Here is a 12,520-nt window from a genome sequence, read left to right as displayed (position 1 = left end):
TAATAATGTCATGGGTGGGTACCTTTATACAATGAAGTAAGCAAGAAATGTAACTCAATAGAAACATACGGTTTCTAATAAATAATACAGTAAATCTGCATACTGATACAAATTGTATAATTAGTACCTTTGTTATATTACTTATTTTAATTATACCATTACACGGCGAAAATCATCAGTTGACCAGATGACAATAGAAGGAATAAGAAAAACGATATAAATGCTAGATAGCTCTGGCTCAGTGCCTGTACATAGAAATAGTACATCTTCTTTTTATGAGGGTTTAAATTTAATATAAATTTAGTCTAACGATGATAAAGTTATTAATTACATACACACTATTACGTGGAAAATATAAGGCAAACGTTAAACAATAAATGGTTATATCCAATGAATATTTATGTAATTTCTCTTTACACACCGATAATTTTGTTAACATAAGAATATTAAATCAAATACTTGAGTTAAATCCATTTACTATCACACCATTCCCAAATATAATATATGTATACATCGTAATTTGGAATTTGAATCAATGTACCTTTATGAAATATGATAAATTTGGTCACTATTAAATATATACGTTTATAAATAAACTGATTTGCTAAATATTGTCAGTTACTCTATTTCATCCTCAACGTACATAATTTCTCTTTGATTCTGAATATTTGTTTTTGTTCATTTGAGAAAACTAAGCTCAAAGGTATGTATACAGTCTATAATTATTGGTTTGTATGTATTCCGGTTAGTAACCGTTAATTATATGCATGATGTTTCAAGATGTAATATACAAAAGTTCAAATCATAAGATTTAAAACGCTTGAGACCGCTGTTAAAAGCATGGTAATTTTTATTAATACAACAATTTGTCTTTCAAAACACACACACAATCACACACACACACAAACACACATACAAATTCTCTCAGAAACGATTTGTTTCTAATGTTGATAGAAGTAGTGTACCTGTCATTCTGGAGAACGGTTATTATCTTTGAACATTTATAGTACGCCGGTGTACTCGTTAATGCCGGCCTTCAAACGATTGAATGAATACAATTATATTCGATGTCCTGTACAACGAGAGCTAGTCAAGCTTATTCATACGTTGGTGTGTTACATAGCCGCTACAGTTATATAAACATGTACCTTGGACTGGACTGCTTTCTACATTTCCCAGGGCATTGATTTCATTATTTAAGTGTCAAATGTACCCATTCCATTGTCTGAAAAGTCTTCCGTGTAGCAGTTTGCACCAGCTATGAGAAAAGTTATTTCCTGATCCTTTACACAAACACCTTAAACTGTTTTACATACGAAATAATTTTGTAATGTATGATGGCTTTTACAAACAGTGTTTTAGTACAACACAAATAAACATTAACTTTTGGAATAATGCAATGAAAATTCGATCATTTATAGGTCAAGAAAACTATCTTTTAAAATGTTTAGATGTTTTTTTTTGTTCATAAATCAGCTGATATGCGGTTGCAAAGGTTAAATCTGATTATAAACTATATAATATGTTTGCCTTTTGCATTCTGTAGAACTTAAATTCACTTAGTTTAACTTGGATTTACGCTTTCAAGCACGTATGCACAACATAAGCTTGATAGAAAACATCAAGTTCCTGGAGACCACAATCCAGTAAGGAAGTGGTTTTCTTATCTTCATAATCATTACTGGTTTTCACTGTTATCGTTTGATATCATTTTTGTCGTTATAGTTTGATCATTCAAATTAATTTGAGAGTTCGTCCTTTGATTAATCCTGAAATGTACGCAACCTATATTCTCTCTTTGATCCAGCGTACGGCGTTTGCAAAACAGATTTATAAAACAAGTCCTGAAATTTCCTCCGAATATTAAATAAATGAGTATGTTAATAGAAAAACTCAAATAGTACAATAGCTGAAACACGCTCTGGAATACATTGTCTAATGCTGTGGATTTGCCACTCCCCCTCATGTAAGTATTTATAAGTATTCGTGCACGAATGACGTGGCTTGGGAAATTGAGTGTTAAAAATATCACGGTTAGCGCAAAGAGCATTTTTGTCACCTTACACTGGACGCCTTTGTTTGGTCTCCTATGTCTGCATATGCATGCGTTTTGTCTTTTTGTTATGTGCAAGGACTTGATTAAACTATACGTTATTGCGAGGGTAAAACCAGATATGAGAAACGTTGGTACCACTAAGGTGAGCAGTGAATCAGTAAGTACAAGCGCTTGTGTGACTTGGGCAAATTCTGGATTGGGGGTGCAGTTAGTTGTCAAGATCCAAAGCGGTAGATTATATAACGCTAAGGCTCCAACGCAGAATGCCCCGATTATAAATTTCGCCTTCATCGTTGTGCAAAACTGTGATACTTTAAATGGGTGGCAAATTCGAATATAATTCTCTATCGTTACCATCACAACCAGCCACACAGAAACAGAACCGCAAAAATAGGTGATGAAGATACAGAGATGACAAAGTACGTTTGTCAACATTATGTTTACGTGAAGTATCTTGCTGACCCAGATGAGGAAGAGGATAAAAAGAAATCCGTTGTCGGATATCGACCTGGCTGCCAAGTACAGATTACATGACGTCGTTCTTAGCTGTTTCCGAAGAAATACTATCATTGCAAGGGTATTTCCAATGAGTCCGAAAATGCATACCAGTGGAAAACAATATGTCTCGATTTGTTGTGTCATATATTTAGCGTAGACGTCATTCTCGATTTGAACTGAAGAAACGTTTGTCACTACAGGTGTCCTAATGGTAGCGTCTTGGAGGAATGCAATCCATGATGTGTTGTCACTATGGTTTGCCATCTTGTTCTGAAAAGAAATTCGAAAAATGCAATTGAATATCGGTCTATAAAAGACGTGACGTCGTTTACCCTCCATGAACCTACCTTAAAATAATAAGAGCAAGTCGTGTAAAGATAAGTGTGGTAACAACTTAGATCATACGACTATTGTAACGAAATATGATTTTTTTGTTAACAAAGGCGTATAATGTATCATACGGTAGCTATTGTATTTTTAAAGGGAGAAAGCACCTTGCATTTACAGAACGTCTTTACGAGATTTAAATCTTGTCAACGTTATGTACCTTATGCTATGAAATGTATGGTGATGTTATGTTAAATATAATATACATCCAAAATTGGGATCTCTAGTAATTTCCAGTGTGATAAGAAGAAATATAGTATTTTGCAATTAAACAATTAACAAGCCAATGTGCTCAATTTTCCTATATATTGTCAAGGCAGACGACATTTCATTTACACAATGAACCCATTTCGCAGCTTCAGCTTAGTTTCTTAGACAGTTTTAACATCAACTTTAAGCAGTCAATAGACAGAAAAGTAATACATCAGACAGTGATTACCGTTAAAAAATATTGATTTTTTAAAGACGATGCGAATACTTAAAACACTTTCTATGACAGAACATGAAGAGATAAACGCATTATTATACGTTTTATTATATCGCATGTACTATCTACAGAAGAATAAACATTTTAAAACAATGAAAATAATACGCTGCCAAACTCGATTTGAGAAAAAGTAACATGTAGGTACCCAAACTATATAATGGGATCTCCTTTTTTGCATCATATAGTATATTACGGCACATAGTACATTACAGCAGCAGCGATTCAATGAAAAAGTGTAAAGGTCCGGGGCCTGTTATAACATACAAGTTTAAGATACGTATGCTTATTCTGAAACAATGCTATCTTTATTTGCCACGTTCTTAATGTTAGCCATTCAGCGTCTGTCAGTTTTTCATATAGCATTTTATTTTATATTCCACAATACCAAGACTTATACTGTATCTAGCAAATAATTAAATATTTGTCTCTATTTCTGTCATACGGCAGGGTCGACGGAGATGGGTCATAGCCTATGTTCTGAAACTTTAAGTGTTTTTTGTGCACAAATACTTCTTTGTTTGTTTTTCATATAAGCTTAACTAATATAATAGCTTGAGAAAAACTGTTATAGTAAAAGTCAGATGGGTCATGGTTGCACATTTATTCATCTTAAATTATAATTACGTTGCTATTTTAAAGTTTAATACTAATTTTGTTTAACCTTCATTTGTTCAATTATGTTTATTGAATGTTCTGCATCTTATTTGTCATCAATTAACGTTCAGAAGAAAATTATCGATTGCTATTATCTTTTACAATGGTAGCCGTGCACTAAACTTGAGTCGAGAAAAGAGCACGTCGAGTGGAATCGTTACACTATAGGGTAACATGAATTTTTGTATCAATAGGCATATATTTCATTTTGACATCATAGCGGGCAACATTCTTTCCTGACTGGAATATACCAGACCTTAAGTTATTTTGTCTAAAATTGTATACACAATTTCAGCATTGATTTTGCTGTATGTTCTTATCGTGGCGTCTAAATAAAAACATTCTATAGGAAGGTGGCTGTATATTATTCGACAATTGAATACTTGCCACGTAAAGGTATATGTAATACAATTCTGACTAATGACACCCTATACCGAAATGGTGTTGAAGGCCTACATGACCTGTGCTACGATTACTTTAGAGCCATATACAGATGTCCATTTACTTGCATCTTGGATAAAGTAAACGTCCTAGGGTATGTGTAGTGGTTCCTCAAACTGTCCCTTATTTAAGGGGGATCTTTAAAGCAATATATATATTTTAAATACACCGTCGCTCATTTAAGTGGAACCATTTAAAGTATTTCTCTATACAACCAAACACGGTCTGTCTATAATTAAAACCTCTTGGAGCCATTTACATTATTCCATCACATCGATTCTCGCATAAATTAAACCTCATATAACGATAACACTATTCCCTCACATAGTCTCTCAAGCAAGGAAAACGTTTTGGGCCCTATACAGTAGTCACCCACACTACTCTCCCTCATAGAGATGGATGATATTTGGTGATTACGTTTTTTATTTTTGTTTGTAAACATCCTGTTGATAATCTGTACATGTCCATTAATTTAGCGAAATAGTATCTGCATGCTTTCTAAGTTTGTAAAGAACATTAGCACAAGGAGTCAATGGTCAAGTGAAAACAGTGAATGCATTCATTTTATGTTCACAAGAAGCTCATACTATTGATGAGGCTGTGAAATACATGTAGTCAGAATGGGACAATCAATGTTATAAATCAAAAGTATTTCTGGAGTTGCCATTCTCAAGAGAAATAACTTCAGATGTTATATCCAAAGAATAACACGTGACAATGATAATAAATACATAGTGTTAGATATTTTGATTCGTGGACTTATATGGTCGTTATATTGATAATCCTAGTTTGTTGGGAATCTGAGAAAAGAGGTTGCAAATATATACTTTATCTGCTGTTATTTAATGTGGACTAGAATGTTGTTGAGAACATTTGACTCTATACACTTATAGTATGATCGGTAATATACATTTAATGGCCAGAACAGCAGCGCTTGATATCAGCAATTAACTAGATTCACTAGATCCATGGGGAGTAATCAATCTCGATAACAGATGATTTGCCTAGAGAGAGCTATGTTCTATAAAACTTCGTATATTAAATTATTTCCTTTTTTATTAGGACATTTTGATATTTCACATATTATTCTCTTTGTTCCACGGTATAGAACAGAAATTTCTGCTATAACTCTCACATTATACATATTTGCACTTCCCAGGGGTTATAATATTAAAGACACAATCCAAAAACTTCTAAAACAAAAGAAATAATCTAATGCAGCTTACACATTCTGTACCCTTTAGGAACTTCATTCTAAGGTTGATAACAAAGATATTTTAGCAGTTTAAATGCGATGATAATTTCGTTATTTTTTATTTTTTTAGGATGAAATCTGGAACTGACACAACTGTATATTCACAGAAAAAAGCAAACCACGAACAAACTCACACCAAAAGAATTAAAGTCGAAATTTTATCTTTGAAACAAATCATTTAATCCAAGAAATAATACAACAAATAGCAATACCAAGCAAAGCAAGTTAGAAGAAAACATAGAAGCGTATGGACGGATTAATATAATGATTAAAAGCAAAGATGAGATGAATTTAGTGGAATGGATACAAAATACGCGTTTAATCAGGCAAAGAGGAACTACACCAGAAAAACAAAAAAAGAAATACATTTTGTATGATGGGGAGAGTTTTACTGATGAAATTGAAATACGGAATAAACAAAATGTTTTTAATTAAAACTAATACTAATCTACAAACTAACAAATACGTATTACTTCATTTAGAGTGATTGTGCCTACAACGAAGCACATTCGCACCATACATAGTTATTACAACGATATAATTAATCTCAGTCTATTTCGGGAATAGCATAAATATTACCCGTATATTTTGTAATGACATCTAATTTAAACTAATTGATTTCATGAATGATGAATTTTACTTTTGGATGACTTTCAACAGACTTTAGTGTTTACCATCGAAACATGTAAGAATTTGAATCAGTTCCCAATTTTCATTGTAATCTATTAAAATCAAAAGCCTTTTGGATTGGCGGGAAACATCTGTCAGAAGAAACAGTGTACCCAGGCAATGAAATCAATTGATTTCCTTCATTCTATTGACCTTATGAATTAAGTTATCTTTATTAAACTTAGACGATTCGCAAGAGGTCAGTTTGGCCAGTGAATTAATTTAAACCTATTCTAAACTCGTGGTTGACAGGAGACAGCCTTGACGCCTTGACAGTCCTCATTGGAGGGCGTAACATCACCAACCTCCGCTTTGCAGACGATATTGATGGGCTGGTAGGCAGTGAAGACGAACTTGCCACCTTAGTGAAGACCATGGGTGAAACAGCTTCCAGATTTGACATAGAGATAAGCGCTGAGAAGGCAAATCTGATGACATATAGTTGCAAACAATTCTCAGCCAAGATTAAAGTCAGAGGACATGAACTAGAAACAGTGAGCCAATTCAAATATCTTGGTTCCATAATACTTTGTACTCATGTGAGGCCTGGACACTGACATCCTTGGCATGTCTTACCTGGACCACAAATGAAGAAGTGCATAACACAATCAGGTGCAAAGTAGGCCAATATGAAGACCTCCTCACCACCTTCAAAATGAGAAACCTGAAATGGTATAGCTATGTCAATAGAGACAACAGTCTATCCACAACAGTCCTGCAGGGCAGCGTCCAGGGTGGTAGAAGGCGAGGTAGACAGAGCACAAAATGGACTGACAACATAACATAATGGACAAGGAAACGTTTTGCGAGACACAGGCATTGGCACATGATTTTTAAAATCATCATCATCATCAGTATCTTGACCTAGTGTGGTCGTCGAGGTGCTGTTCTGCTGAACATCTGACCAGTTCCCTCCACTTGTCTCGATCATGTGCCACTCAATACCTGTGTCTCCGCAAAACCTTTCCTGGTTCATTATGTGATGATGTCAGTCCACGTTTTGCTCTGTCTACCTCACCTACTGCCACCATGTACGCTGCCCTGCAGGACTGTTGTGGATAGACTGTTGGCTCTAGTGACATGTCCATACCATTTCAGGTTTCTCTTTTTGACGGTGGTGAGGAGGTCTTCATATTGACCTACTTTGTGCCTGATGGTGTTATGCAATTTTTCATTTGTGGTCCATGTAAGAGATACCAAGGATGTCAGGATCCAGGCCTCACACGAGTGCAAGGTATTGTGGAACCAAGATATTTTAATTGGCTCACGGTTTCTAGTTCATGTCCTTTGACTTTAATCTTGGCTGTGTTCAGCAAAATAGCGCCTCGACGACTACACTAGGTCAAGATACTGATGATGATGATGATTCTACAATCGTGGATTGTGGGATAAATCTCTCACTTATCATAAAACATAGATCGAATCATTGATTATCATTGATTTTGCTGAAACGTATTCAAGCATTTTTGGCGATTCGCAGCATTTCATTATATACAGAAAATAAATTGGATAAATATTTTAAAAATTTATTGGACCGGTAAAGGCGCCAGCAGATGGTACTCTAGGCATGGATGGTGCTCACTCTTGTATTCAATATATGAAACTCTCTTGATTACAACGCCTGAATGTAAATGAAATAAGGGCTTTGGCAGCATATTCTGACAAAACAAGTTGTGCTAATAAACTTTAGATGCATCCGGATGTTGTTATTGCCTTAGCGAAATGGAAATGTAAGCTCACGTAAATGGAAGGATAATTGTCACAGGATATTCCAAATCATGTTAGTATCAATAATTTTCATTTCGATATAAAATGGTCAAATGTATTATTGTCAAATATCATTTTGATAATAAATTATGATAATTACATTTTGAAGCATTACGACAAAAGTCTCGCACTAATAAATACAGTAGACTAAAAAATAATGTAAACAACGAAAGCACACTTATAAATGTACATTTAGAATAATAGACAATCTTAAGAAATAAGAAATCAAAATCCGTTCACAAAAATTTGTTAAGTAGTAGAACGAAGATACATTATTAAAATATGAGGGGTGTTGAAGCAATTAACATGTTAGGTAAGTTAACACACGTCAAACAAAATCTACGATTTTGGCTAAGATGCGCACCAGAAACATAATCAATTGATATCCAACATAAACGAATGAAAATAATTATTGCGGAAAATCATTTTCCTTACAAAATCAATTTCATTGATGGCTATTAATGTACGTGATGCAAACAAGAACTTGCAAATCTATTAAAACAATTTTATCATTGTCCACTGATTGAAGAGCTTTGAAATTATTTGCTTCTTGTACTAAAATGTATACACCAAATATCATTTCAAAAAGACATGTTTTTTTATCGAAATGACACAAATAATAATAATATTACTACTACTACTACTACTGCAAATAATAATAATAATAATTGTCAAATGGCATCCCATCCGTCAATTGCCCTCATTCGTTTGATTTTTTGCCGTCTCCTCTCCTCTACTGGTCACTATGATGTACCTTTATAGAACAATTTTAACACCTCCGTTAATGACTGATTCTTTAACCCAAGGTTGTTATGTGTATTTGCTTTTGCTAGAGATTACACTGATAATAATGAAAGTCAGAGGCAAACATATTAAACATTTGCTTTCGAACTATAAAGGAAAAGAACTTTAGTGAGGTATGTTTTAATCGCAGCCCATGTACATAGAGTGCACATTGGATACTTAGTCCTTGAAACTGCATTTGCTGAATAAAATAATGCTGAATTGAAGACAGAAGATGAGGTCGTGATATGTTGAAACAGAAAAGCAAAGAGTAAAACAATTATCTGACTGATGCAAACTATTAATATGAAGCTATCAGAGTGTTTATCTGTGTTAGAGTGTATTATTGTGACTTAGATTTGTAACGTAGCTTTGACCATTTTTCACTCATATCGTCACGATGTCTGCATGGTGCAAGTTCATAAAGATGTCAAGCACTGGAACATCATGCCACAGACATGTCGCATCAAGTACCATCTGAAACCAAGCCGACCAGTCCTAAAAGTATCCTCTTAATGTAGAACGCCAAGTCCGGCAGATCCTAGTGACATATTTATGTCTTGGTTATGACGCGGACGCTCCAACCACTTAGGCTACATGAGATGTCGACACATTCATACATACATACGTACATATATATTTACATACAATATACATACATACATACATACATACATACATACATACATACATACATACATACATCCGTGTGTTTGACCTTACCACTGTGATCTTTTGAGATAGCTTGCTAGTAGCTTCCCGTGGGTAGCGGTACTTCCAGGAGCGTCATCCCCCAGTCAATATGGCTGATATATATCGCCTAACATGTTCTGTAGATGGGGTTATACCCTCAACACACTAAAATGTTAAATAAGAAATTGACCGCCCTGACCGTTCGCATTTGATAAATTAAATGTGATATCATTTCTAGCGCTTTTACTACTAGCAGCTAAATTATTACCTCTGTATTACGTAGAAAATCTTTGGTTTAAGACAGTGCTTAGCATAAATTATTTTTCTCGTAAAATAGCATATGTTTGCTTTATTTCAATATAACTTCATAATTAATTTGGGTTCGATTCTTTTCTTCTTTGTTTTGGTCATGATAAGCAAAATATCACCCCTTTCAGCAAACATCAGTTCGAGGCAAAACACATCATACTCAATCTATGCAAGCGCTCCATCTAGCACCCAAAGCACTTACATTTAAAGGGCATTTTCGTGTGCGAATTATGGATACTATTCGCTTTGTGCATATCTTGTCCTGTACGGCCACGCAATGTTGTGTATCATATGTATCTCTCGTCCGGTACGGCCATGCGATAGTATATATCAAAGTGTCTTTTTTTGACTCCCTCTGACAATATAATGTACTGGATGTTATTTAATCCAAATCCAACATGCTGCTAGACATTCGTAAAATCACCCTGACTGATTACGAAATCAGGATTATTCAGTATCTGATTTGATTGCATTCAGCGTTAAAATGGAGATCATACACGTTACAATTATCAAACTGATCTACGTTACATTGCCAGAGGCTTCACGTATTCTAAAGTGGGTCATGCGTGTTGATTCTTAGCCTCACAAAGAAGACTACAACATCGTTTAAGTCGGTCGCAGAAATGCAGCGGAAGCAGTTAGCAACGTATTGTAATGCCTCGTCAATGAAATATAAATGCTGTTGTTGTTGTAGGGCTTAACGCTATTTTTTCAGCATAAGATAGGCTATACACGGCGGCCAGCATTAACGATGGAGGAAGAACCCAGGAAAACCCAGGAAAGACTACCCACTAGAAGCTAATATCAGTACTTCTCACATACCCACATAGGCCGAACCCGAGACTCGAACCCACGCAGACAGAGGTGAGATGGCAGTGTTCCGTAACAGTAAGCGCTTTAGACAACTAGACCACACAGGGCACCGAAATCTAAGTGTGATTCTTGTTATAATCATGGGTATGAAAGAATGATAGTAAAGAACTGGTTTACATTGTATGCAAACAATCATTGGTTGAGTACAATTGTAAAAGTGGGATGAAGTAAAATTGAAGGGGCGTATTCCATTATCTACTACAATTGTTTATGATGCATTAAGTATTGTAAATGTTGTCGGGGTCTCTCCTTGTATCTTTATCAATAGTATGAGAACTTGTTATGATGGGATTGTTCTCTGGATCACACTGAACTATGAATTCCTAGGTATGTACAAGGAATTGAATTAAAGCTTGTCGACAATGCTAATGATTCTTTTTGAAACGAAACCGTAAACAAAGCGGCATTAGCCTTTCACCAGTGATGTTTCTGCCTACACATTGTATCATATTATTCGAGAACATTTCTTCCCCGGCGTATTTGTGTGTCGGGGGATGGGAATGTTGGTTTAAATTACCTTATAGGCGGCAAGGTCGTGAATGTGTTTCTTAATGAAGTTAATCTTCTCCCCTTTAGTAACCCACATGGTTTTCATACTTTCAAAAACAAAAAGAAATTATTAAATCTACACTTACATTACGTCTTACATTGTGTCTGCTGACTTTTACAAAATAACATTACAACTTACATGATGTGCATTTTATTGAATTTCAAGGCTTGAATTGCAATTTATTATAATGTATTTTATTAATAGTGTATGTTGTTTACAATATGCCACCTTTTCAATAAATACATTGCTAGTTCATGCAATTAATATATAGGTAGTTGTACTCATTTTACGGCACTGCATTATATTCTAACGATAATGACTGAGCGTTTGTGTATGTAGGTGATGGGGATACGTTCACGGTACAATTAACCACCCTTCGCTAAAAGTGGACGTACGGGGCTAAGTATGTAGCAGATATTATGCAGTGTGGCTAAACATAATATTGTCACTTTAGCTGCTACATAGGCCAAATATGTGGCCACAAAAGTGATATGTTCTGGTGTTATTATGGATAACAATTTATTTATAAAATCTGCTTATAATGGAGGAAGGATGGAAGTTACTACGTAAATGAGTAACGAACTAATTATGCAAGAAACGAAGTTATATTCTCATCAATGGTTAATTAAGAAACAAACATGCAAGTAAGTTTGTAATTATCTATGTTAGACATACATAATCGTTTTCTTTCCATTGCTGTTGAAATCTGAAAAAGCATACAAATTTAAAAATATCTAATTATAATGCAAGTGCTACTTTGTAAGTGTACACGAATGAAGAGTTCATATTGAATACAAAAATTCATTTTGATCCACGAGAGAATATTAAATTATTTTTTTTTAATTTTAGTATAATGCCATGTATTATGTTACCAAGTAATATATATCTCCATGCCAATATTAGATATTTTGTCACGAATCAACATTTGTTATGAAACAATACAACATAAATCCATTGTGCTAACTTTTGGACATACATATCGCTTATACTGTAAACTTGTATCTTGAATAACGCAACGTTGTAGTGTATGTATGAATGGATAAGCTTTATTTTGAAAATAAGCTTGCATATAATTTGTACCTTCATGCCCCACAAGAA

At 34.5% G+C, this 12,520-nt stretch overlaps 1 protein-coding gene across 1 annotated transcript; it reads right to left on the bottom strand.

Annotated features, from left to right (window-relative positions):
* Window positions 1-686: 686 nt before the first annotated feature.
* LOC149800004 (FMRFamide receptor-like) lies at window positions 687-2,818 on the bottom strand. Its single transcript, XM_089958327.1, has one exon. The coding sequence runs from the start codon at window positions 2,816-2,818 to the stop codon at window positions 1,679-1,681; it is 1,140 nt and encodes a 379-aa protein (XP_089814453.1). The 3' UTR covers window positions 687-1,678.
* Between the last annotated feature and the right edge of the window lie 9,702 nt (window positions 2,819-12,520).

This window comes from Sinohyriopsis cumingii, chromosome 5, assembly GCF_028554795.1.
Source record: "Sinohyriopsis cumingii isolate HCF-2022 chromosome 5, ASM2855479v2, whole genome shotgun sequence".
NCBI classification, from domain to species: Eukaryota; Metazoa; Mollusca; class Bivalvia; order Unionida; family Unionidae; genus Sinohyriopsis; species Sinohyriopsis cumingii.
This window is presented reverse-complemented; position numbering and strand designations above follow the sequence as displayed.

Excerpts from the sequence above, each read along its gene's own strand:
- LOC149800004 (XM_089958327.1), bottom strand. The coding sequence starts at position 2,818 with ATGGCAAACCATAGTGACAACACATCATGGATTGCATTCCTCCAAGAC.